Genomic DNA, 23,607 nt, shown 5'->3' with positions numbered 1-23,607 from the left:
TGTCTCTTGAGTATGATACCCCTGGAAATGCAGTCCTGTTCCTCTGTTTCTAGTTCTATGAGTTTGTACCCAGCATTCCTGCTCTTACACATGCCCCACAGAGGAGTGTTAGAAAGTCTGATATGTTCTTATTGGTGAAGAACTGTTTTGACTTTCATCAGTATCTGAATACTGAGTGTTTCTGGCCCTTGACACTGTCCTATACCTTACACAGTGTTTACAGGTGAAATAGTTACATGTTGTTGGCACTCTGTGAGCTTAATGATTCCTAAGAACTTGCATGAAGTGAGCAAATGAGATAGGAACATGGCATTACTGATTGTACTGATTACCTGCTTTGTAATTATTCTTGCTACTTCCCAGCCTTGCCAGACCCCTGATGACTTTGTGGCTGCCACTTCTCCGGGACACATCATGATTGGAGGTTTGATCGCCATTCATGAAAAAATGCTGTCCTCAGAAGACTATCCCAGACGACCAGAAATCCAGAAATGTGTTGGGTGAGTAAAACCTGAAAGAACACAATTAAATTTCAAGATTGCACAGTGAGACTAGGTATGTAAATCTGTACTTGTATTGACATCTAATTTGTTTTAGTAAAATTTAAGCTCTCATAGTTTTAAGTCCACATAGTCTTGTTATGCTTCCTTTAAAAAGAGATCTATGAATGCTAACCTCCGAGTACGGAAGCAATGAATGTTTTTTATTAATATATTTATATGTATTTTGCCTTAAAAAAAAATCTCTGCAGTCACTTGAGAACACCAGTAAGAACGCACCATAGTCTGTTCACCACAAGCACACATAATATTCATTTTGTTTTAAACATGGATCTATTATTTAATTCTTTGTTTAAAATAGACTACATTTACATTTTTTCTCTACATTAACATTTTTGTTGACACTGTATTTATTTTTTCCTTTTTGAAAAAATGTAATTGTTTTGTGATAAATTAAGGCCCTACCTCAACTCAAAGTATTCCTTCCTTGATAAACACTTTACATGGTGAAACCCGGACTAAAGAAAAGACACTGGACACAGTGTAACATGGAAAACAAAGTTGGGTAGAGGATGTTCCATACTCTTTAAGAGAGCAGGATATGTAAATTCTAATTTCAGTTTGGGGGCGAACTAGTTTTGTAGACTTAAACAACTCAAACTCTTGGGGTTCCAGTTTCCAGTGTCCTCGTCTATAAAATAAGGAGCCTGGAGAACCTCTAAGGACACAGGTGGCCTCAGCTTCCGTAGCTATGGCAATCTGATCCCATGCTTCCTTTTAACACTAACATCACAAACATCCCAAACATCCCAATTTCTTTATTTTTGTTTTGTTTAATTTTCTCCTACTAATATGTGCATCATTCTATCTTAATGTTCTGAATTGAAACTGTATGCTCAGTTTCTGTCTATTGACTGTATTATAAGCTGCTTGAAGGCAAGATGGTGTATATTTGATTTATTTGTTTATATTTACAACATCCAAAAGCAGTCCTTAGAGTGAAGTGTGAAATTTAAAAATATTTGACAGATGAATAAATAATTTATGTGATTATATTGTACTTTATTAAAGGCATGTAAACAGCAAAATATGTGTTATATATAGTTGGGAAGTTTGATGCTAAACGTTATTTAATATTTAAATTCAAGTATTACTTTTTACATACCAGTGTTGTTTATTTAATTTTAGGTACATTGCTGAGATTATCATTATTTTCAGTTCATGACGCATATCACCATTAATTCATAAAAACCTCTTTTAGTTTTATAATTTTTATTTAACTTTTTTAATAGATTTTTTTTTTATTCCTACAGCAATATATGAGAATATGTCTTGCCAACAAAGACTGTGGTCTTTTGGCTTTTACCAATCTTGTGGATAAAAAATAGTATCGTTTTATACTCATGATATTTTTAAATTTTAATTTCTATAATCTAAACGTGCTTGAATATCTTTTCGATTGCTTAAAGGTTGTTTACATTTTTTTTCTATGAATTACTTGTTCATAGCTTATAATTCCATTATTGTCGTCATTTAATTTCGTGACACTCTTTTCTCCACTGAGGTTGTCTTCCACTCTAAATTCCCAATAACTGTGAATCTTCGCATAATCTCATATTTACTCACAACTTCTTATTCTTCTACTTTCTCTTGAATTTTAAGCCCAGGAAGATTTATTCTGGGTATTTTCATTGCTTGCAATTATTTTCATTACTTCATCCTATTTTTTGTTTTTAATCCTCACCCAAGAATATATTTCCATTGATTTTTAGAGAGTAGAAGGAAGAGAGGGAGGGAGGGAGGAGGAGAAGGAGGAGGAGAGAGAGAGAAACATCGATGTGAGAGAGACATATTGATGGTTGCCTCCCACAAGCAGCCCAATGGAGCTGTGGATCAAACCTGCAACCCAGAAATCAAACCCATGACCCGTTGGTATCCAGGAAGACACTCTAACCACTGAGCAACACCTGCCAAGGTAGTTCATCATATTTAATATGAAGAACCTCTAATCTCATTGTTAACCAATTTCTATCTTGGTGTTTTTGTGTGTAAATTCATTCTCCTCATTTCCCCTCCCTTTTTTGTCTTTATCAAAAAGTACTTAATATTGTACACCAACTATACTTAAATTTTATCTTGTAAAGTATTTACCAATCTTTCTAAGAGTACGTTCAGATAACATGTGACCCCACATTACACTGAAATGTCTTCCTGGCATTCAACTTAGAAGCTGGGCATGTTGAGCTACTGTCATCATAATTGTTGTTTATCAAGAATATCAGGAAACCCCCTGAAATAATTAATGAAGATTTTTCATAACACTAAATTTGTAGCCAAAGAAGGACTACAGATTTGAGGCCCACACTTGTAGGCCAATAATTAAGAATGGAAAACACTGAAGAATTATTTGATTTAATAAGCAAATATCACTAAAATTGAACATCCTTTCACCTTCTTGCCACTCCTTGAGAAAAATATTCAACAGTAAACAACTATTTATTAAATGCGTATATTACCTAGGCCCAATTCTAGGCACTGAGGATACTGGGGTGACACACCAAAGATGTTCTGAAACTCATGGAGCTAACTTGTGGGGTGCTCTGAAAATATTATACTTTTTTCTTTTAATTTCTTTTTTCTTTATTGATTTCTAGAGAGAGAGAAAGGGAGAGGGAGAGAGAGATAGAAACATAGATGAGAGAAAACATCGATTGTGCATGCTCCCCACTGGGGATTTGGCCCACAACCTGGGCATGTGCCCTGACCAGGAATCAAACCAATGACCTCTTGATGTATGGGTCAACGCCCAACCACTGAGCCACACCAACAGGGCTGAAAATATTATTACTATTATTTTTTATCCTCACCCAAGGACATTTTTTGATATTTTGTTCAGATAGAGTGGGAGGGAGAGAGAGAGAGAGAGAAACATCGATGTGAAAGGGACACACTGAGTGGTCGCCACCCACACGACCCAATCAGGGCCAGGGACAAACTACAACCAAGGTATGTGCCCTTAGTGGGAACCGAACCTGGGTCTCTCCAGACCGCAGGCTGATGCTCTAACCTCTAAGCCAAATCGACCAGAGCTATTATTAATTTTAATTAGTAGACATTCATTACTTTAACCTTTCTTCTTTGTGTCTTTCTTTAAATTAAAAACTTAATGCAAATTTTCCAAACTTCACATTTAGATAATTCACAATGATAAATAATATTATTCAAATAGTTTTATTTTTCACAACTCAGTGAATTAAGAGGAAACTTCAGAAGAGCAAAACCCTGAACAATAATATTCCCTTTTATTCATATAAACCATTACTGAACCCTTACTATGCTTTAGACTATTTGTAACTTTTTGTATATGGTGATGAATGAAGTAAACTTAACAGTAAATCAGTAATCAAACAACTCAGTACTCTGGAATAATCACAAATCTAGACTAGAAGTCAATTGGAAAAGCCCTTTGAAATAGGAAATAGCTATGCCTTATAACTAAAATTATGTACTTCATCTAGGAGAAGGCTACTGGGCTTTTGTTCAGAGCTTGTTTTGTAAATTATTTATAGGAGCCTTATTAATCTGATTTTCAACCACAATAGATTAGAATGAGAAAATTAAAAGATAGGCTTGTGAATCTAAAAGCAATAAATCTTAACTTCAAAAAAAAAAATCTAACACATCTTCATACTGTAGAATACTAAACCAAATGTTCAAAATTATTCCAAAATTCATTAAGAAAAGGTTAAATCCTGTTCCACAGAATTCATTTGAGAAGCTGTGGGTTTCCATACACCTTTTTAGAAAGGTTTCCATCAAAAATTATTTTTTAAATAAATAAAGTTTAGACCCTTTAAGAGGTAAGTTTCATTGATCCAGGAACTGTCTATTATAAGGCAGAGATGTGGATAAAATGAGATATCACCAGGTCTATAGAAAAGTTAATTTCTAATTTTAAAACATTCTTGTTTCTCAACAGGTTTGATATATCAAATTTTCTTCAAACACTTGCCATGATACATAGCATTGAGATGATCAATAATTCAACATTATTATCTGGAGTCAAACTGGGGTACGAAATCTATGACACGTGTACTGAAGTCACAGTGGCAATGGCAGCTGCTCTAAGGTTTCTTTCCAAGTTCAACTGCTCCAGAGATACTGTGGAGTTTAAGTGTGACTATTCCAGCTACATGCCCAGGGTTAAGGCTGTCATAGGGGCTGGCTACTCAGAAATCAGCATGGCTGTCTCCAGGATATTGAATTTACAGCTCATGCCACAGGTGGGTTTTGTTCTACCACCCTAGATTGTTTTTTTATCCTCTTTCTTATGAAAGGTCAGGGTAACCTGGGAAACGAGTTTGAAAATTGCTTTTACTTTAACTTCCCTTTCTCTTATTCAAAGAAAGGATGTTCTCTATGTGGAAGAGATAATGGACCAAGCACTAAAACAGTAGTCACCCCTCAATCTGTCCTGTCTAATTTCTCACAGTTTTCAGCACGATTTGACCTGGCACAAACCTCTGAGGACCTCAAATGCCTTGTTTCTGAAATAACATTCAGTCAGGTGCTATAAAGAAAACAGGAGGGTGAGAAGTAAGGGTGAATGGAGGTTAAGGAAGAATTCTCTGATGGTGTTTAGCTTAAAACTTGATTGAGAAGGGGCAGCCTAGGGAAGATGGAAGAGGGGAGGGCTGTGACTAGGCTGACAAAGTAGCAAGTACAAAGTTAACATGTCCAAAGAATAATGAAAAGGTCTATATGGCTAGATCAGCTAAGCAGAAAGGAGCATAGTAAGAGATGCGTTTATAGAGAGAGGCAAAGGCCAGGTCATGTAGCATCTGCTAAGCTGTGATATGATTTGCATATGTTCTGAATATGATGAGAAGGCTTTGAGCAAAGACTGTGGAACTACATGTCTCTCTGTAATGCAAGCCAATGACCAGGTAGTAAGCAAAAGTGTCTCTGAAACACCAGAGCAGATTTTAGAGAGCCCTGCACTAAGTTCTTGCATATTACTCAGAGTCAAGCAAGTTCCCTTGACTTTCATTTTGAGCTACTTACCTTCATATCACCTCACTTTGCAACTCGGTAAGTCACTGTTTTCTAAACTCAAGGAAGACCAGAAACCAAAGAAAATAAAAAGGCTTATAGTCAGATTACCAAGAAATGATAGAATAGAAAAGATAGAAATATATATATATGTGTGTGTGTGTGTGTGTACACATACATATATATACACAAACACATACATATATAATAAACATGCAAAAGAATTTAAAATATATAACTTTTAGAGCTAGAGTAAATAGTGCATATATTCATGAAAGACTTGTGCATTCCATTATGTTATAGTGAAGATGGCAATGAAAAGTTTAAATTCAAAATGGCAAAACAAAATAATTATTCCTCCAAATACCTCAGAGATAAGGCTTTGGTTCAATTATCTAGACTATGTATAATGCTAGTTAGGTGATAAGTAAGAAACGTAGATTTTTTGACAATGATCGCTTAATGTCGAAATGTAATTTCCATACTAGACAACACAAAAGGAAAGGGGACCCTCCATGGGTAAAACTGGTTTTACAGAAGCCCAGCTCCCACAATGTAGGCAGGCATGGCAACATCATACTAGGAAGGGAACTAAGGTTTAGTGAACGTCCACCAGGGCTAGCACCCATTTAGATTCTCTCCTGTAATCTTCACAATTAGGTAAAGAAATGTTAACTAACTTTCCCAAATTTATTGAAGACAGGATTTTTACAATTTTTCTGACTCTAAAGCCTGTTTTGTTTTTCCATCATATCATGTGGGTGCTGTAAATAATAAAAGTAAAAAATATTCACTGAACAAGTGGCATTGAGCAATTGCAGCTGTATGAAAGGTAATAATTCTCCCTAGACTAAAATCACTGAAGTTGTAAATCAGGCAAAGCTCTGCACACATCAGGTAGGTCTCCCAAATGCTGATGCTTATTTGACTAGATTAAAGGTCGGAAAACTATAGCCCACAGACCAAATGTGCCTCTCAATCTCTTAAGTGGTCAAGCTAAGAATGATTTCTATATATTTTTTAAATATTGGGAGAATCTATGACAGAAACCATGTCCAACCAACAAAGCTTAAAATATTTTACACCTGGTCTATTACAGAAAACGTTTGCTGACCCATGGACTGGATGATTATTTGGCTAGATAATTTATTTTATCTCAAATAAAAATCACCAAAGCCATAAATTAGACAAAATTTTGAACATACTAGGTGTCCCAAAATGCATTTTGCTTCTTTGACTGGGTGTGTTTTTCTTGTATTTACCTCTAAGTATTTAAATAATATCCACTGTTGGCACTGGTCTGGGATGTAGATGTACAGATAAAGAAATAAGATAGAGCCTGAAACCTCAAAGGGCTGGTAATATGCACAGTATGAAATAATTGGAGAGAAATGACTCTAAACAGTCACCAGGTCCTAAATATCATGATTTAAGCTACTTGGAGTTCATTGAAAGGGAAGACTGGAAAGGACAAGAAAATTTAGAAAAGTTTGTGAAAACTCACAAAAATCAAACAGAGCAACGCCTACTATGAACAACCATCTGGAGCTTTTCAACACAATAACTAAAAGATTCTGTCCATTTCCAGGTGAGTTATGAGTCAACAGCAGAAATCCTAAGTGATAAAATTCGATTTCCTTCATTTCTACGGACTGTGCCCAGTGACTTCTACCAAACTAAAGCAATGGCCCACCTGATTCAGAAATCTGGATGGAACTGGATTGGCATCATCACCACAGATGATGACTATGGAAGACTGGCTCTCAGCACGTTTGCAGTTCAGACCTTGGCGAATAATGTTTGCATAGCCTTCAAAGAAGTTCTGCCAGCATTCCTCTCCGATAACACCATTGAAATCAGGATCAATCAGACACTTGAGAAAATCATAGCAGAAGCCCATGTTAATGTCATTGTGGTATTTCTGAGGCAATTCCATGTTTTCCGTCTCTTCAGTAAAGCCATTGAAAGGAATGTAAATAAGGTCTGGATTGCTAGTGACAATTGGTCAACAGCCACCAAGATTACCACCATTCCTAATATTAAGAGGATTGGCAAAGTCATAGGGTTTGCGTTTAGAACAGGAAATGTGTCCTCTTTCCAATCCTTTCTTCAGAATCTACATATGTTTCCCAGTGATCATAACAAACCCTTAAATGAATACGCCATGCTCTTGTCTGCCTGTGCTTATGTCAAAGACAGTGATTTGAGTCCATGCATTTTCAACAATTCTCAGAGGACTTTGGCCTACGAGGCTAACAAGGATGTAGACAGGAACTTCTCCTTGAGAAATGACTTCCTGTGGGATTACACTGAGCCAGGACTTGTTCACAGTATTCAGCTCGCTGTGTTTGCCCTTGGTTATGCCCTCCGGGATCTGTGCCAAGCTCGAGACTGTCAGAACCCCAACGCCTTTCAACCATGGGAGGTACTAACTCACATGTCCAAGAAAATTCTCCCTCATAATTTCCTCCATTTCTGTCATTGCTTTAATTTGCAGCGTTATATGGAATGCTTTTAATATTAATTTTGCTAGTAGACACCTTCAGTGTTTGAATAACCTGAATTTCTACCAATTGCTCTTTGTTTTTGAGGATAATAGAGCTATTATTTTATCTTCACCTTCTACTCTGACCCACCAAGTAGTGGTCTTTCATTTTCCAGAAAGATTCTGTTGATAGTGCTATTTTTTTTATGGATTTGAATCTGATATAGAGTTTTTCAAGGCTTCATAAGAATGACCTCTTTTAATGCTCTTGACAAACACAAGACAGACCAGACATGCTTAATAATTGTTCTTATCATTACTGAATATTATGAACGAGGAAACTAAGCTAGGAAGTGGCAGAACTATGATTCTAGCCTGGGTCTTCTGACTCCACGCCCTTTACTTTTCATGATGTCTCTGGTGTCTCATAGTCCCAAAGCCTCCAGTTATGACTCTGACTTAGGGCAGTCTCTCTAGGACTGCAATCTTCTTCAAAGGAATGTTTTTAGGTCAATCATAATAATTTCTATGATATCTCAGTTTAAAATGAGTCATTAATTGTGTGTAAAAGAGGCCTTTCTGTTTCTTCTCTTTGATTAGTTTGTAGAAACTCAAAGCTTAATGGAGCCCTATTCAGTGAAAATTTTCCATTGTGTTTTTAAAATTTTTTTTATTCTCAACCGGACATTTTTTTTCCATTCATCGTCAGATAGAACGGGAGGGAGAGAGGGAGGAATGGAGAGAGAGAAACATCGACGTGAGAGAGACACATCAACCAGCCACCACCCACATGACCCCAACAGGGCCCAGAGACAAACTGCAACCGAGGTAAGTGCTATTACAGGAACCGAACTCGGGACTCTGGTCTTTGGGCCGACGCTCTAACCGCTGAGCCAAACCGGCCAGGACTCCATTGTGTTTTTAAATGTCCATGAACAAGTCATTTAACAGCAATTTGCTGCTTTGTATGGTGATGCATTTTACTTATCAAAAACAAATTCCTCAATAATGTGTATTCACAGCCAAACTTACCTGTCTTGAGGCAGAATCGTGTTCCAAAAAATACCTTTGTTTTAAATTTGTAAGGGAAAAGAAAGTAAAAGGGAATAAGACTCAACTCTTCTGTTCTTACAAGTGGGAATCCAGGACAGGCTATTTTTACTTTAAGCACCAGCTCCAAAGTCTGAGGTGATCAGCTTACATTTAGATGGATCGTGTGATGGTCATGGGGTGTTTTAAATTGTTCATTTTAAAACTAGTTTTTACCTTGGAAATTTGAAGTACAAAACCTAATGAAGAGGTAAGATTAGAAATTAGGATCTTTTTAAAAATTAGAATACACACACACACGCACACGCACACACACACGTACACACATTTATATGCCTAAGTGATTTTAAGATGCTTGTTGAAAGCATACTCTTTTTAGAATAACATTTTAATAAAGAACTGGTAAAAAATATAAATTAAATGAACACCATAATGAAACTACAACATGGAATTTTAGGAATGAGAGACTGAGAAAGAGTAATGGAGAAAAAATAGACTATCATAGAGAACAGACAGGATAAATTGGAAGAGACATAAAAAGCCTCATAAGGCCCTGGCCAGTTTGGCTCAGCAGTTAGAGTGTGGGCCCATGGAGCAAAGGGTCTTGGGTTTGAGTTCAGTCAAGGGCACATACCCGTGTTGTAGGTTTGATCCCCCACCCCAGTCAGGGTTGAGCTGGAGGCAACCAATTGATGTGTTTCTCTCTCTCCCTTCCTCTTTCCCTCCCTCTGTCCCACTCCATCTAAAATCAATGAAAAGAAATATCCTCAAGCGAGGATTAACAACAATAACAAAAAGCCTCATAAGGAAAGAGAACTACAAATAACAAGAGCTACTTATCCTCTAAAGATCTAGGAACATATTTTAAATCAGGAATAAATCTCAAACATTCTGAGGAAAAGACTGGACATAGTAAAATCTGAGTCTGCTAAAATGTTTTATTTAAACACGAGGAGCCTGGGGCTGTCCTTTATGTCCCAGGGAATCTGTTTATTTAGAAACAAACAGACACAGATTGCAAAGGAGGAAGAGAAGAATGCCTTGTTCCTTTGATCATGATGTGAGTGAGCTACATCTGTGCCATATTCGATAGGACAAATAATGCAAATAATGTTATCTTTTTATGAAAGAATCTCCATAGACATTACATCGAAAAGATCATCAACATTTAGGGTCACTAATCAAAGATACATTCCTAAATATCATTTTGGACCCTTGCAAAATTCGCTAATATTTAAATGATAGTTTCTGAATGATTTTAGATTCAAGTAACTCTGGAGAATTTAGTTTTTCCCAATATTTAAGGATAATCTTACTTTGCCTTTACATTTGGTGGTATCTGTGAGCAGTATTCAGAAACAGCACAATCAGTGATTTGGGCTTTCTGTTTTATTTTATTTTATTTTAACTCTGATGATATACAAGGTAGTAAGTGATGTGTGTGGGATGAGAGAAGGTCTAATAGTCAAACTTCCATAAATACGTTTATTTAGCAAATATTTGTTGGATGTCTCAATGTTCCAGGCATTGTACTTAGTGCTAAAAATTATAAAATCTAAGACAGTTTCCTCCCTAAAGGATTCACCTGTGCACTGAAGTACACAATCGAACGATTCGGGGGCTGACTACAATGCAGGATGATCATTACAACGTTCCCTATAAATACAAGTGATTGAGGCCATTGATCCAGCATGAGTGATTCAGAGAACATCCTCAAAGGTCATGGCCTCCCTGGTGAATATGATGGGTGGGTAGAAGTGCCCAAAGGGAGAGGAAACATGGTATCCCAACAGAGCAGAAAATAGTGTCATAAAACAGGAAGGTTTGTGGAAAGTAGAGGCAAATGAGACTGGATGGGTTAGTGAAGGATCCATCAGGAGGGCCTCGTCAGTTAGAGCATCTCAAACTTTGATGTGCTGTTGAAGTGTTTGGAAATATTAGTATAAGGCAGGTACTAATTCAGTAGTTCCAGGCGGAGACGTGCAAGTCAGTACTTCTCATAAGCTCTCAGGTGCTGCTGATACTGCTGGTACAGGGACCATCCTTTAAATAGAAAGTCTGCAAAACATGTTTTAGTATGGGGCTTAGTAGAGCAAAGGGGAGCCAATTAAAGATGCATTTCGACAGGAGAGTGACGTGATCTGCTTTCCATTATAGAAATAGCATTCCCACTGCAGTGAGCATTGGTGAGAGGGACATAGGACTAAAGGGAGAAAGACCAATGTGGCAATTCAGGCTAAGATGCCTTGTACTACAGGTATGGCAATGAGGATGGAGAGACATATATAGGGTGGGGGGAAAGTAGGTTTACAGTTGTTGTTGTTATGGAAAATAATACATCAGTAAATAATAATAAAAGAATCAACTCTGTGTTTCACATACTCACAACTGTAACCCTACTTTTGCCCCATCCTGTGCATGGATATTGAAGAGAAAGGATGAAGAGAACATATGGAGAGAAACTGTATATAAAGGATGATAGACAGACATACACACACACACAGAGCCCTGTTCGATTTGGCTCAGAAATTAGAGTGTCAGCCTGTGGACCAAAGGGTCACAGATTTGATTTCTGCTCAACGGCATGTACCTGGGTTTCAGGTTTGATCCCAGTCGAGGTCATGCAAGAGGCAGCCAATCAGTGTGTCTCTCTCACATCGATGTTGCTCTCCCTCTCTCTCCCTCTCCCTTCTACTCTATCTAAAAATCAATGGAAAACTATCCTCGGGTAAGGATTAACAAAAAAATAAAAAGAAGTAAAGATGCTGCAAATAATTTGAAAACTTGGGCAACTGGTGCTATGTGTTGAGATGGAAACACAGAGAAAAGTGAAGCTCTGATCGGAAGAGGAAATAGCATTCCACTTTGGAGATGTCGAATTTGAAGAACTTATAAGACTCTGGTGTAGCAATAGTGGTGAGATATTAGTCCAGAAGTCAGAAGAGATATGTTCAAAGAAGAGAGTCATTTTGGAGTGATGAGGAAAATAATAACTAGAAAACTTTAGGGCCCACTCTGCTAGGCACTGACATTCATCATCTCTAATTTGTATAATGTTAGGGTAGATCCACAGGTCTCATATGCTCTCCACTCCATCTGAAAGGAGCAACTAGAGGAAGTTTTTTTGGTGACTGAGATTTGCAACAATTTAGAGATGAAGGGGACCTCAGCAATAAGGTCTAGCCCATGGTCACTCACATGGTTAGTAGTGAAACTGTCCCAGCTTTAGCCCAGTGAGCTTTTCGCTACACCACAGAAAGCTTCACAAAAGAAAAAACAGGTTGGGCATGGGAGAGACAGGTCTGCTTCCTCTGCTATTCTATAACTTACTCGTGTAGATACCCTTTCTCATAAGCACAGCTCACTTGTGGAGGTACAGCGAACATCAGAGCAGTTAGGGAAAAGGAAAACAAAGCCTCCTGGACTTGCTTTCTCAAAAGCAGGCCATTATCATGTACAGGTGATTTAGCTAGTAATGGAAGTACAAATCTTACTCTCTACATTGTGTAGTGTCCATTTCTAGTGAATTTCAGAGTCTCAGTGAACAATAAATGCATAATTGGTGGGAAAGCATTTACCAGTTTACACACTGAAACATTAATGTACAAAGTGTACCTTAATGCACAGCAAATGTTCTATCATATTTAACAAGTAATTAATGCACTGGTTTATTTGCCTTCACCCTCTTTCCTGTAAGAACAAGCATAGAATTGCACTTATTTACATCATACAATGTTATCATTATTTACAGAAAGTGTATGTGTCAGAACTTTACCCTGTAAAACCTAATTAAATGCAGGAAAAAAAACAGGTGGAAATTATAGTTCAAATACAAGGGAAAAGGATATGCTCCCTAAAGAACTGCATTACTGGGGCTTATGTGTTTGTTTTGCTTAAGGAAGAAACAGAAGAAAAATCAATATACAGGTACAGGTGAGAACATTGACAGTAGGCCTTCACTTATTCTCTTATTTTTGTTCCCTCTATTTTTTTTTTCTTCCATGCAATTGCTAGAATAAGATTTTTTTTGGTTAATTTCACCAAGTTAGAGCTAATATCTTGCTTCTTTAATGTAATATTAATTAATTTTCCTTCATTGCAAGAACTATGAAATCTGTGAGGATGTATAATAAAATCAATATTCTTAGAGACTTTCCTAAAGTGACATTTTTTCATTGACATGGCTGTCGCAGCTAATATATTTACCTTAAAATATAACTTGATTTTCTTGACCAAAAAAATTGAAGGAAAGAAACATTCACAAAAGATTAACCAAGATGAAATAAAATAAAAATAATTCTATTTAAATAGAATAATTTTTTGCCTCATTTCATAGCGTTTGCACCCAACGAAAGCCACATAGCATCATAGACCTAGACAATGTGTAGACCTGGCATGTCCTCAGAGGGTATTTACTTAGCCATGATTTATATCAGCTTAGCAGTGGGGCCAGACTGCAAGCTGTCTTCCTCCCTCCTAGTCTAGTACTCTTCTTCTGCAGCACAAGCTCGGGGTGGCTGCCTCATTTGTCAGAAAACTTCTCTCTGTCCTCGTCGCATTGCATACATGTGCTCCCTGTACAAACTGGGTGATAAGACAAGTAATTTTTCAATGCATTTCTATCCTCTCAAGTTAAAATAAGTCATTTATATATTAAATTAGAAATAGAATTTAGGAGTCACTATACTATGCATTCAATCTCTGAAGCAGAGTTGAAAACCATTGGAGATACAGTGATACCTCGGTTCTCGAACATAATTCGTTCCAGGAGGACGGTCGAGAACCGAATTGTTCGAGAACCGAAGCAATGAAACCATAGGAAAGCGGACTCCACAAAGCGTGACTCTCTCTCTGCACTCACACTGATGACGCAAGCAAGGCGCGCTGGGCCGAATGAACGCCATTCGGCTCCACTCGGCTCATCTCGGAAGTTCGAGTTCCAAATATTTGTTCGGATTCCGAGACAAAAGTCTCGAATCTCCTGGTCGAATACCGATTTGGTCGAAAACCGAGGCGTTCGAGAACCGAGGTATCACTGTAATAAGATCCACACCTCCCCCAGGTGTGACAAAGTATGAATTTAGGGTGGACATTAGCAGTTCCCTTATGTACACCCATCAAATAAACTTCTCCGATGGGGAGGCTACTCAGTACATGCCCAAGAGTAAGGTGCTGTTGTTACCAGATTGTCTCCCAGGTTTGCACCTGTCTCCCCAGCCTTCATTTTGGAGATGGTGAGCAGGACAACAACTGGCTTGGATTATCCACTCAGGCCGGGCTGTGACTCTAGAAGGAAAAGATGCATTTCCCAGCCTTCTATATGCCAGACGGCACATTAGTGATTACTTTTGAGTAAGAAAGTAAAAATAGTGAGAAGACTTTGAATTAATATACTGTTAGGTGCAATGGAAAGAAAGTCAAGATGTGTGTCCTCAGATAAGTTCCTGCACCCATTGGCTGAGGGGGTTCTCATAAAAGAAAAGAGGAAGATGATCCCTGTTCAATGTACTTTACCAAGTTGTTATAGAGTAAAAGGATATCACGTATTTGAGTGTTAGCAAGCAGTATATGAATGTCTGGTGACATTATTAGTCGATAGGCACAATATTTTATTTATTTGCACAATGTCCCTATTAATTAATGACAGTTATTAGCAGGTATTAATATAACCTTTATGAACCCTTAATCTATACCAGATACTGTGTTACACTCTTTATATTCATAACTATATTTAATCCTTCCAATAACCCTAGAAGGTAGATTTACAAATGGTGAAGCTGAGATCTAGAAAAAATATTGCAACTGTCTAGATCACACTATTGAGAAATGGAACCTGAATTAGAGCCCAGACATTGGCCCCAGAAGACCCATTCTGAAAATCTGCCTTATGGAGAAATGAAGATGCAAGGGTTCCAATTTTATAAATTAGAGAAGCTACCTTCCAGAGCAAGACTTTGGCAGAAATGAGGCTAGAGTTCTCAAATTGTTGCCTGGTAGTTACGAACTTTCACAACTCACTGATTCAGGATGGCTTTTTTTTCTCATTTGTAGGTGATACTCCTCGTAAGGCACTGTTATAATTGATAAAATGGATACACTTACAATCTTCCTATTAGTGTTTGTTTCTATTATTATTTTTTATAGTTACTGGATGTACTGAAAAATGTAACATTCACTGACGGAGGGAAATCATTTCATTTTGATGCCCATGGGGACATGAATACTGGATACGATGTTGTGCTCTGGAAGGAGATCAACGGCCACATGACTATCACCAAGATGGCACAATATGACCTGAAGAACGATGTCTTTATTGTCACTGACCAGGAAACAAAAAATGAGTTCAGGGATCTTAAGGTAATTTTGTTGTAGGTTTCTTTATAGCATTCAAATTAACTAATAACTCAATTGGAAAAGTCTTTGACCCCACCAGGACCTCCAGTGATCTCATGACCTATTCCCTGTCCCCAATTTCTTTCCTTAAATTCCATGGCCAACTTGTGTTTTTCTCCCTTGTATATATACCCTCAATCTCTCTCTCTCTCTTTCTCTCTCTCTCTCTCTCTCTCTCTCTCTCTCAGCATACTCATTTTGCCAGAGTAAAATCCTAGTTAAAGTCTCTGCATAATCATTGGAACTCCCATGTAGCTGAACTTGGCAAAAAAAATTTTGCTGACCGTTTTCACTTTAAATTAATTATCTCTAACCTCCAGTAGGCCTTAATGCTGCTGGAAATTAAGACTGTTACCCTAGTTTATTACCTTGCCCACCTAGCTAGATGGCTATTTTATGCTTTCTTTTCTCTTCTCCGACTCCGAAACATCTTCCCCATCTTCACTTTCAGTTGACCTTGCTTCCTGTTTCACTAACAAAACTGGGGTCAGAAAAGGACCCCAGTGTTCCTCTGCCACCACCTCTGTGCCTGTGTCCCTGTCTTCCATCAGGCAATATGAATAGAATATCTGTGCTCCTAGCTAAGGTTAGCTCCTTCACTTGACCTCTGGGTCCCAGACCCTTTCACTTACTCAAGGGTATTGCTCTGGCAATTCTCCACTCTCTCCTGCATCCTCGAATATTTGCTCTTCCATATTATCTACATGATAATATAAATCTTATTCCTCCTATCTTGAGAAAAAAAGATGAAGAAAGAAAAAGAAACTGCATTGACCCCCTCCATATTCTTCCCATTTCTCTATTTCTCTTTAAGGCAAAACTCCTTGAAAAAGTAGAATATTTTCACTGGCCCTAATTTTGTGAACTCTTTCCAATCCATCAGAATTCTTTCTGTCTAGTTCACCAAACATCATTTTACTTTGCTCACCAGCTAATTATTCTCCTCACCTTGAAATGCTTTATTTGCTTCCATGACACCACACTCCCTTTACTTTCTTCCTGTCTCTGGCCACTGCTTCTCAGTCTCATTTGCTGGTTCCTCCTCATTCCCACTGCCTACAAATATTGGGGATCCCAGAGCTCAGAACTGCTCCTTGTTTTGTACACACTTTTCTTTAATGATCTCATCCAGGCTCATGGATTGATTGATTGATTGATTTATTCCTCACCCGAGGACATTTTTCCATTTTTTGTTCAGATATAGTGGGAGGGAGAGAGAGGAAGAGAGAGAGAGAGAAACATCGATGTGAGAGGGACACATCCAGGGGTTGCCACCCGCACAACCCATCCAAGGCTGGGGACAAACTGCAACCTAGATACGCACCCTTAGCGGGAACCAAACCCGGGTCTCTCTGGACCGCAGGCTGACACTCTAACTGCTGAGCCAAACCAGCCAGGGCCAGACTCATGGATTTAAACCATGTCATCATATAAAAAATAAATGACTCCAAGATTTTTATCTTCCAAATTTCAACCCAAATAAATATACAGCTGCCTAATGGACATCTCCACCTGGCTGTCTAATAGTCTTAAACCAATGATCTCTAACACTGAGCTCCTAAACCTACCCCAGTTCAATAAATGGCAACTTCCTTCTAGTTGCTCATGGGGAAAAAATGGTGAGATCCTTGTCACTTTTCTTTCTGTCATGCTTCAAATATCATCTAAGTTTTACTTTCAAGTGGGTCCAGAATTTGCCCATTTTTGTCCTCTACCCAGTTGCCACCACTCCACTCCACGCTCCTGTCACCTCTCATCCACGTGAAGGCAACAGGTTCCTAACTGGTCTCTGCTTCCCTTCTTACTCCATTCAATGTGTTCTTAAAACAGTAGCCAGACTGACCCTGTACAATACAATACTCTCCTCAGAAACCTCGCTATACATCCTATTTCTCTCAGAACAGAAGTCGATGTCTTTTAAAAACCTTACATGACCTGCTGCCGGGACCTCCCGTCCTCGTTTTTTACTGCCTTCCTCTACGCTCGCCCCTTCACACCACCCCACAGGCTTTCTCCCTCTCCTGTACCTGCCTTCCCTTCTCCTAGCTCAAGGCCTTTCACTTGCTGCTTCCTTTGCCTGGGCATGTGGTTCACTGCCTTCCTTCCTTTCTGCCTTTCCTAAAAGGTCACCATCTCGGGGAGGCCATCCCTGCTCATCTTATTTAAAATTACAATGTAAACCTAGTACTTCTTATACATCCTCTTATCTGTTTTTCGCCTTAACCCTTATCATTGTCTAGCATTCTGTACATTTTGCTTATTTTTATCTTTTCGTTGTCAACTAGAACGGAAGGTCCATGAGAATGTGGATTTTTATGCTGTAAATCCTGCTATGGCTTCAACAATTACAGCAGTTCCTGGCATGTAATAGGCACTCACAAGTATGTGTTGGATGAACCAATAAATATAGTAATGCTTCAAGCCACTATCCTTGTTCTAATTTTCCATTACTTTTCAGTAAAGCAAGATACTCTTTCCTCAAAAGATAGAAATGTAGCCATCCTTCTGTTACCAAGATATCTTCAGACTTTGCAGGGGAGATACTCAATGAAGAGGAAGTTCCACAATGACAAGTAACTGATTGGAGCTTTTAGTGACTAAATGGAAGGGGTTGATCGCCATAAAGAGAGACAAGTTTGTCTTTCTGATGGAAACATCCATAAATATTTCAAGGAGACAGCAGAAACAAATAATACCTAAGATCATTTAGGACTAGTTTCAAGACGCTCCTGTCAACATGCAGACCAGTTGGGCTATCAATATTTCTAGTAACTCAGCAGAACTGATAATCCAAGACATTAGATAATCCTAAATCTATTGACATCGCAAAGCCATCAATACTTTAGAATGTCTTTGCCATTTCTTATGGGGGCTGGGAGATATGAGGGACCATGTTTCTGGGAAGAAGGGTTTCTCTTTTACCCCCATAATAATGTCCAGCTTATCTCATAGTTAAATCCTTCGATGTTCTCCAAGCATCCTCCTGCAGTATGGATACGTCAGAGTAAAAGTTTACTCTAGAGAACCCACAAGGCAGTTTTACTATCTGAAGTATTTTTTAAAAAACTTGTTCACATTCCTCCAGATAACAAAACAATTCTACTATACTATATTTTAAAAGAAAAAAATACTGTTTAGTAAATATATCTTCAAATAAAGTCAAAATTAGTTAGAATAAATATCTTTTAAATTTACTTGGGATTTTTTTTCACTGTGCAGCAAATTCAATCCAAATGCTCCAAGGAATGCAGTCCTGGGCAAATGAAGAAAACCACAAGAAGTCAACATATCTGCTGCTATGAATGTGTGAACTGTCCAGAAAATCACTACAGTAATCATACAGGTAATTACAGTCACTGCAACCTGTACAGTGACACACCTGGACCATTTCTTTCAGGGTAATTTTTTGTTTATGTGAGTCCTATTTGTTGTTGTTCATCCTCACCTGAGGATATTTTTCCATTGATTTTTTAAAGAGAGAGAGGAGCCCTGGCGGGTTTTGCTCAGTGGTTAGAGCATTGGCCTGTGGTCCAGAGAGACCCAGGTTCGGTTCCCGCTAGGGGCATGTACCTCCGTTGTAGTTTGTCCCCGGCCCTGGTTGGGTTTTGCAGGTGGCAGCCACTCAATGTGTCCCTTTCATGTCGATGTTTCTCTCTCTCTCTCTCTCTTCCTCTCTCTCCCTCCCACTCTATCTGAAAAAATAAATAAATAAATAAATAAATAAATAAACAAACAAACAAACAAACAAACAGGAAAGGAAAGAGAGAGAGAGAAAAAAAAAATTGATGTGAGAGAGACACATCAATTGGTTGCCTCCCACACAACTCCAACTGGGCCAGGGATTGAACCTGCAACTCAGGTATGTGCCCTTGACCAGGAATCAAAGGCAGGACCCTTCAGTCCTCAGGCCTATACTCTACGTACTGAACCAAACCAACCAGGGCTATCCTGAGTATATTAGTTTTCTAAAGACTCACAGCCTAGCTGGCTTCCTTTCTTTCTGATTTCTCTCTCTCTCTCTCTCTCTCACTCTCTCTCTCTCTCCTCTTCCTTTTCCCTCACCTTCATCTTTTCTCTCTTACTTTCGTTGGGTTCTGTGCATGTTTTATTCTAATAAGTAACCATTGTGACAATTATCTATATCCATTTTCTAGTCTGAACTATGGCTGAGAAGGATTCTATTTGTAGCATTCTGGACAATCACGTAGTCTAAATGTTTGCAATGTAACTGCATCTCCTCCATCTTTTAGACATGGATCACTGCCTTTTATGCAACAACGAAACTCATTGGGCCCCTGCAAAGAGCACTACGTGCTTTGAAAAGGAAGTGGAGTATCTCAACTGGAATGACTCCTTGGCTATCCTGCTCCTGGCACTCTCCCTACTGGGAATCGTGTTTGTTCTGGCTGTTGGCATAATATTTACAAGAAACCTGAACACACCCGTTGTGAAATCATGCGGGGGATTAATGGTCTGCTACGTGATCCTCCTCTGTCATTTCCTCAACTTTGCCAGTACCGGCTTTTTCATCGGAGAACCACAAGATTTCACATGTAAAACCCGGCAGACGCTCTTTGGTGTGAGCTTTACCCTCTGCATCTCCTGCATTTTGACAAAGTCCCTGAAAATTCTGCTAGCCTTCAGCTTTGATCCCAAGTTGCAGAACTTCCTGAAGTGCCTCTATAAACCGATCCCCATCATCTTCACTTGCACAGGGATTCAGGTGGTCATTTGCACACTCTGGTTAATCTTCGCAGGCCCTGCTGTGGAAGAGAATGTCTCCTTGCCCAGAGTCATTATCCTGGAATGTGAGGAGGGCTCCATCCTTGCCTTTGGCACCATGCTGGGCTATATTGCCATCCTCGCCTTCATTTGCTTCATATTTGCCTTCAAAGGCAGGAAATTACCTGAGAATTACAATGAAGCCAAATTCATAACATTTGGCATGCTCATTTACTTCATAGCTTGGATCACATTCATCCCTGTATATGCTACCACATTTGGCAAATACTTGCCAGCGGCAGAGATTATCGTTATTTTAATATCTAACTATGGGATCCTGTGTTGCACATTCTTCCCCAAATGCTATGTTATTCTTTGTAAGCAAGATACTAATACAAAATCTGCCTTTCTCAAGACAATTTATAGTTACTCTTCCCACAGTGCAGATAGCCTAGCCATGAGTCATGTTTCACTGGACCCTACTAACGGCAATATCACCATGACCAATCCCAACTCTGGTGGCAAGCCTGCAGCCTGGCAGGAAAGCCAAGGTCTTCAGGCACAAGCATTTGCGCACATAGGCAAGGAAAATGCTACCTGTGCCCCTAAAACTTGGCCTCGAAAAAGAATTTCAAGTATATGAATGAGTCTTTAAGAGATGGTGCATTCCAGAAGAAAATGTTCCTGGGGTCATAGCGTTTAACATGCGCATCTACTCTCTGAGCAGCTGTATTCCATGTGTTTTTTCACTGCCACAATTTTTACCAAATTTTGGTTGAACACTTTCCCTCTGTCCAGCCAGTTGTTTAACAAAGAAAGTAGATTCCTCAACCTGAAACTCACTTTATTCCTTAGCACTTATATCTGTTTCCATCTTCTTATGCAAATGGTTAAAGGCGTTTCTTCTATTCAAAACTAGGCCATAATATAGCATCCTTATTCCATCCTCTACCAGTTCTTTTAAACCTCTTTGTAGTGTTCTCTCTATGTCTCTTGAGCATTTTTACCTTCCCACCTCCACTGCTCAGTCCAGCTGAACAAGCATTTGAGCAGTTACCATGTACCAGGTGACATGCTAAATACAAAGGGGCAGGAGGATCAGGGCATCATTTCTGACCCCAAGAAGCTCTAAATCCAGGAGGAGACAGTCACACATGGACATCTCCAATTCAGTATGAGAATTCTGTGATTGTAATATGTGTAGGGCACTAGAACAGTATAGTGAAGCAGCACTTAGCCACCCTGAAAGATGATGGGAGCGTTAAAAAGAAGACCAGCCCTGGCCGGTTTGGTCCAGGGGTTAGAGCGTTGGCCTGCGGTCTGGAGAGACCCGGGTTCGGTTCCCGCTAAGGGCACGTACTTCGGTTGCAGTTTGTCCCCGGCCCTGGTTGGTCGTGCGGGCGGCAGCCACTCGATGTGTCCCTTTCACATCGATGTTTCTCTCTCTCTCTCTTCCTATCTCTCCCTCCCACTCTACCTGAACAAAAAATGGAAAAATGTCCTCGGGTGAGGATAAAAAAAAAAAGAAGACCAAATAAAAAATATTATGTTTAGGTGAAGTCCTGAAAGATGAATAAGACTGAAAGATGAATAAGACTGAAAGATGAATAAGAGTTAGCTAATCAAAGAAAGTACAGAAAGTTCTTCCAGATAAAGGGAGAAAGCAGGAGCAGCAGCAGAAAGGAGGCTGCGAATGTATGCTCGGGGAACTGCAGGCATTTGGGTATTACCAGAGAGGTGTCCTCCCTTGTACGGCAAGGTTAGGTCATAAAGGAATGACAGAGACTGAAGTTCTTTTATTTTATTTTATTTCCCAGTGATGTTATTAGTAGTAGTAGTCATCGTCTTCAAAGACTCTGAGGTCAGGGGACAGGCCAGGACTGGTGATAAAGATTTGGATGCCATGTTCACATCACCCCATCCTTATAAAACAGATAAACACAAAATAACATGGACTCCAATCCTGACATTCTCTTCTCTCTCCTTTTCACAACTGAGTGTTTGAAAGGATAGTGTCGTTGTTGACTTGTAAACCCACTGAAGCCTGGCTCCTAGTTACATCACTCTACTAAAATAGTTCACAAAAAGTTTCCTGTGACTTTTTACCTGTCAAATTCAATGGTCATTTTTAAGCATTCATCGCCCTTGAATCTTAATGACATTTATGGTATAATTCCTCCTTCTTAACATTTTCTACATTCCCATGATACTTTAGAGCTTTCAATTATGAAAACTCTTCAATCTGATGCAAAGGCTCTTCTAGTCCTACTCTGACATCCCTGACCATTCAGGTTTGGTCTTTGTTGTTGATGTGTCTTCCTTCACTTGACTCCTGAATGTGGATATTCTGTGGGTATTCCATAGAGTTCCAGCCTCAATCTAAATCTCTTTTCTGTCAACACGCCTTCTTGCTACAGAATTATTCAACTTTATGTCTTAATTTTGACCCAGACACCTCCCAAAACTATATGGTCCAGGTCACTCTATAACCAACCCACCTGTTTGGCCCTCCAACACTTCAAAGTCAACATGTTTAAAATTTAACTGATTATTTTCTTCTCCCAACTCCTCCTCCCTCTGTTTTCTATGTCTAAGCATGTTGTACCACCTTTGTATTAGGCGAAACCGTGGGATTCACCCTATCCATCCTTGACGCCACTATCTGCTTCCCCCTTCTACACCTTTAATTCATAGTCTGTCTTTTATTTTCCAACTCCTGCGTTTTCTCAGAACTTCGCCCTGATCTCTATCCCTTTCACTGCTTGCTTAATCTAGGCCGGCATCACCTCTTTCATAGATTGCAATAGCCTTCTAACTTGGCTCTGATCTCTTGATGTGTCATTCTAAACATTGAGAAGGTGTCACTAAACCTCTCACTCATTTCCACAGATATATTTCTATAACATAAAAACCTCTTTATGTTACTCAGTTGTTTTGAAACATGCATTAAGTCCAAATCCCTTATCTTGATACCTAGATTCTTCAAGTCTAGAAACAGCATCTACCACCTTCTGCACAGTGCATTACCCTCAAGAAGTGGCCAAGCACTGGTGATTGTCAGTACTCATACCCTGCTGTTTCACACCTCACTGCCTGCCTCTCTCTCTGTGTTGATGTCCTCTCTACCCTCTGTGCTCCTGGAGTACTCTAGCTAATCCACCAGGTACAATCCAAGCCTTCCTTTCTGCCTCTGCCGCAGCCCCATTACATTTTATTGCATTTATTTGTTTTTATTTTAATTTGTTCAACTAAGATTTATTACATGTCTACTAGGTACCAGGCATAGTGTTATGAATTAGAAATATAAAAGTTATAAAAGCAGACAAGTTGTCTCCTTTTAAGGAGTTTACATCTAGTGTTTTCACCATTGTGTAGAGAATAGTCAACTCTAGTAACAGCTCTCCC

The 23,607-nt window shown here is 38.9% G+C and overlaps 1 protein-coding gene across 3 annotated transcripts; it reads left to right on the top strand.

Moving 5' to 3' along the window:
- The first annotated feature begins 236 nt into the window (after positions 1-236).
- On the top strand, positions 237-20,899 carry GPRC6A (G protein-coupled receptor class C group 6 member A). 3 transcript variants are annotated; one of them, XM_036248870.1, is made up of 6 exons: positions 237-500; positions 4,480-4,783; positions 7,141-7,977; positions 15,232-15,444; positions 18,700-18,823; positions 19,731-20,899. In XM_036248870.1, the coding sequence occupies exons 1-6, from the start codon at positions 307-309 to the stop codon at positions 20,843-20,845; spliced, it is 2,787 nt and encodes a 928-aa protein (XP_036104763.1). In that variant the 5' UTR covers positions 237-306; the 3' UTR covers positions 20,846-20,899. The 3 variants fall into 3 exon arrangements, with proteins under 3 accessions (XP_036104763.1, XP_036104765.1, XP_036104764.1); XM_036248872.1 differs by having other exon boundaries at positions 263-500; positions 7,141-7,452; XM_036248871.1 differs by lacking the exon at positions 15,232-15,444 and having other exon boundaries at positions 263-500.
- Positions 20,900-23,607: the final 2,708 nt, after the last annotated feature.

Source organism: Molossus molossus, unplaced genomic scaffold (genome assembly GCF_014108415.1).
Source record: "Molossus molossus isolate mMolMol1 unplaced genomic scaffold, mMolMol1.p scaffold_m16_p_8, whole genome shotgun sequence".
Classification (NCBI taxonomy): Eukaryota; Metazoa; Chordata; class Mammalia; order Chiroptera; family Molossidae; genus Molossus; species Molossus molossus.
This window is presented reverse-complemented; position numbering and strand designations above follow the sequence as displayed.

Bases quoted from the DNA above. Each gene is read 5' to 3' on its own strand.
- GPRC6A (XM_036248870.1), top strand. From the start codon at position 307: ATGGCATTACTGATTGTACTGATTACCTGCTTTGTAATTATTCTTGCT. The intron at 501-4,479 runs GTGAGTAAAACC...GTTTCTCAACAG, and splicing joins GAAATCCAGAAATGTGTTGG to GTTTGATATATCAAATTTTC. The intron at 18,824-19,730 runs GTAATTACAGTC...TCCATCTTTTAG, and splicing joins TCACTACAGTAATCATACAG to ACATGGATCACTGCCTTTTA.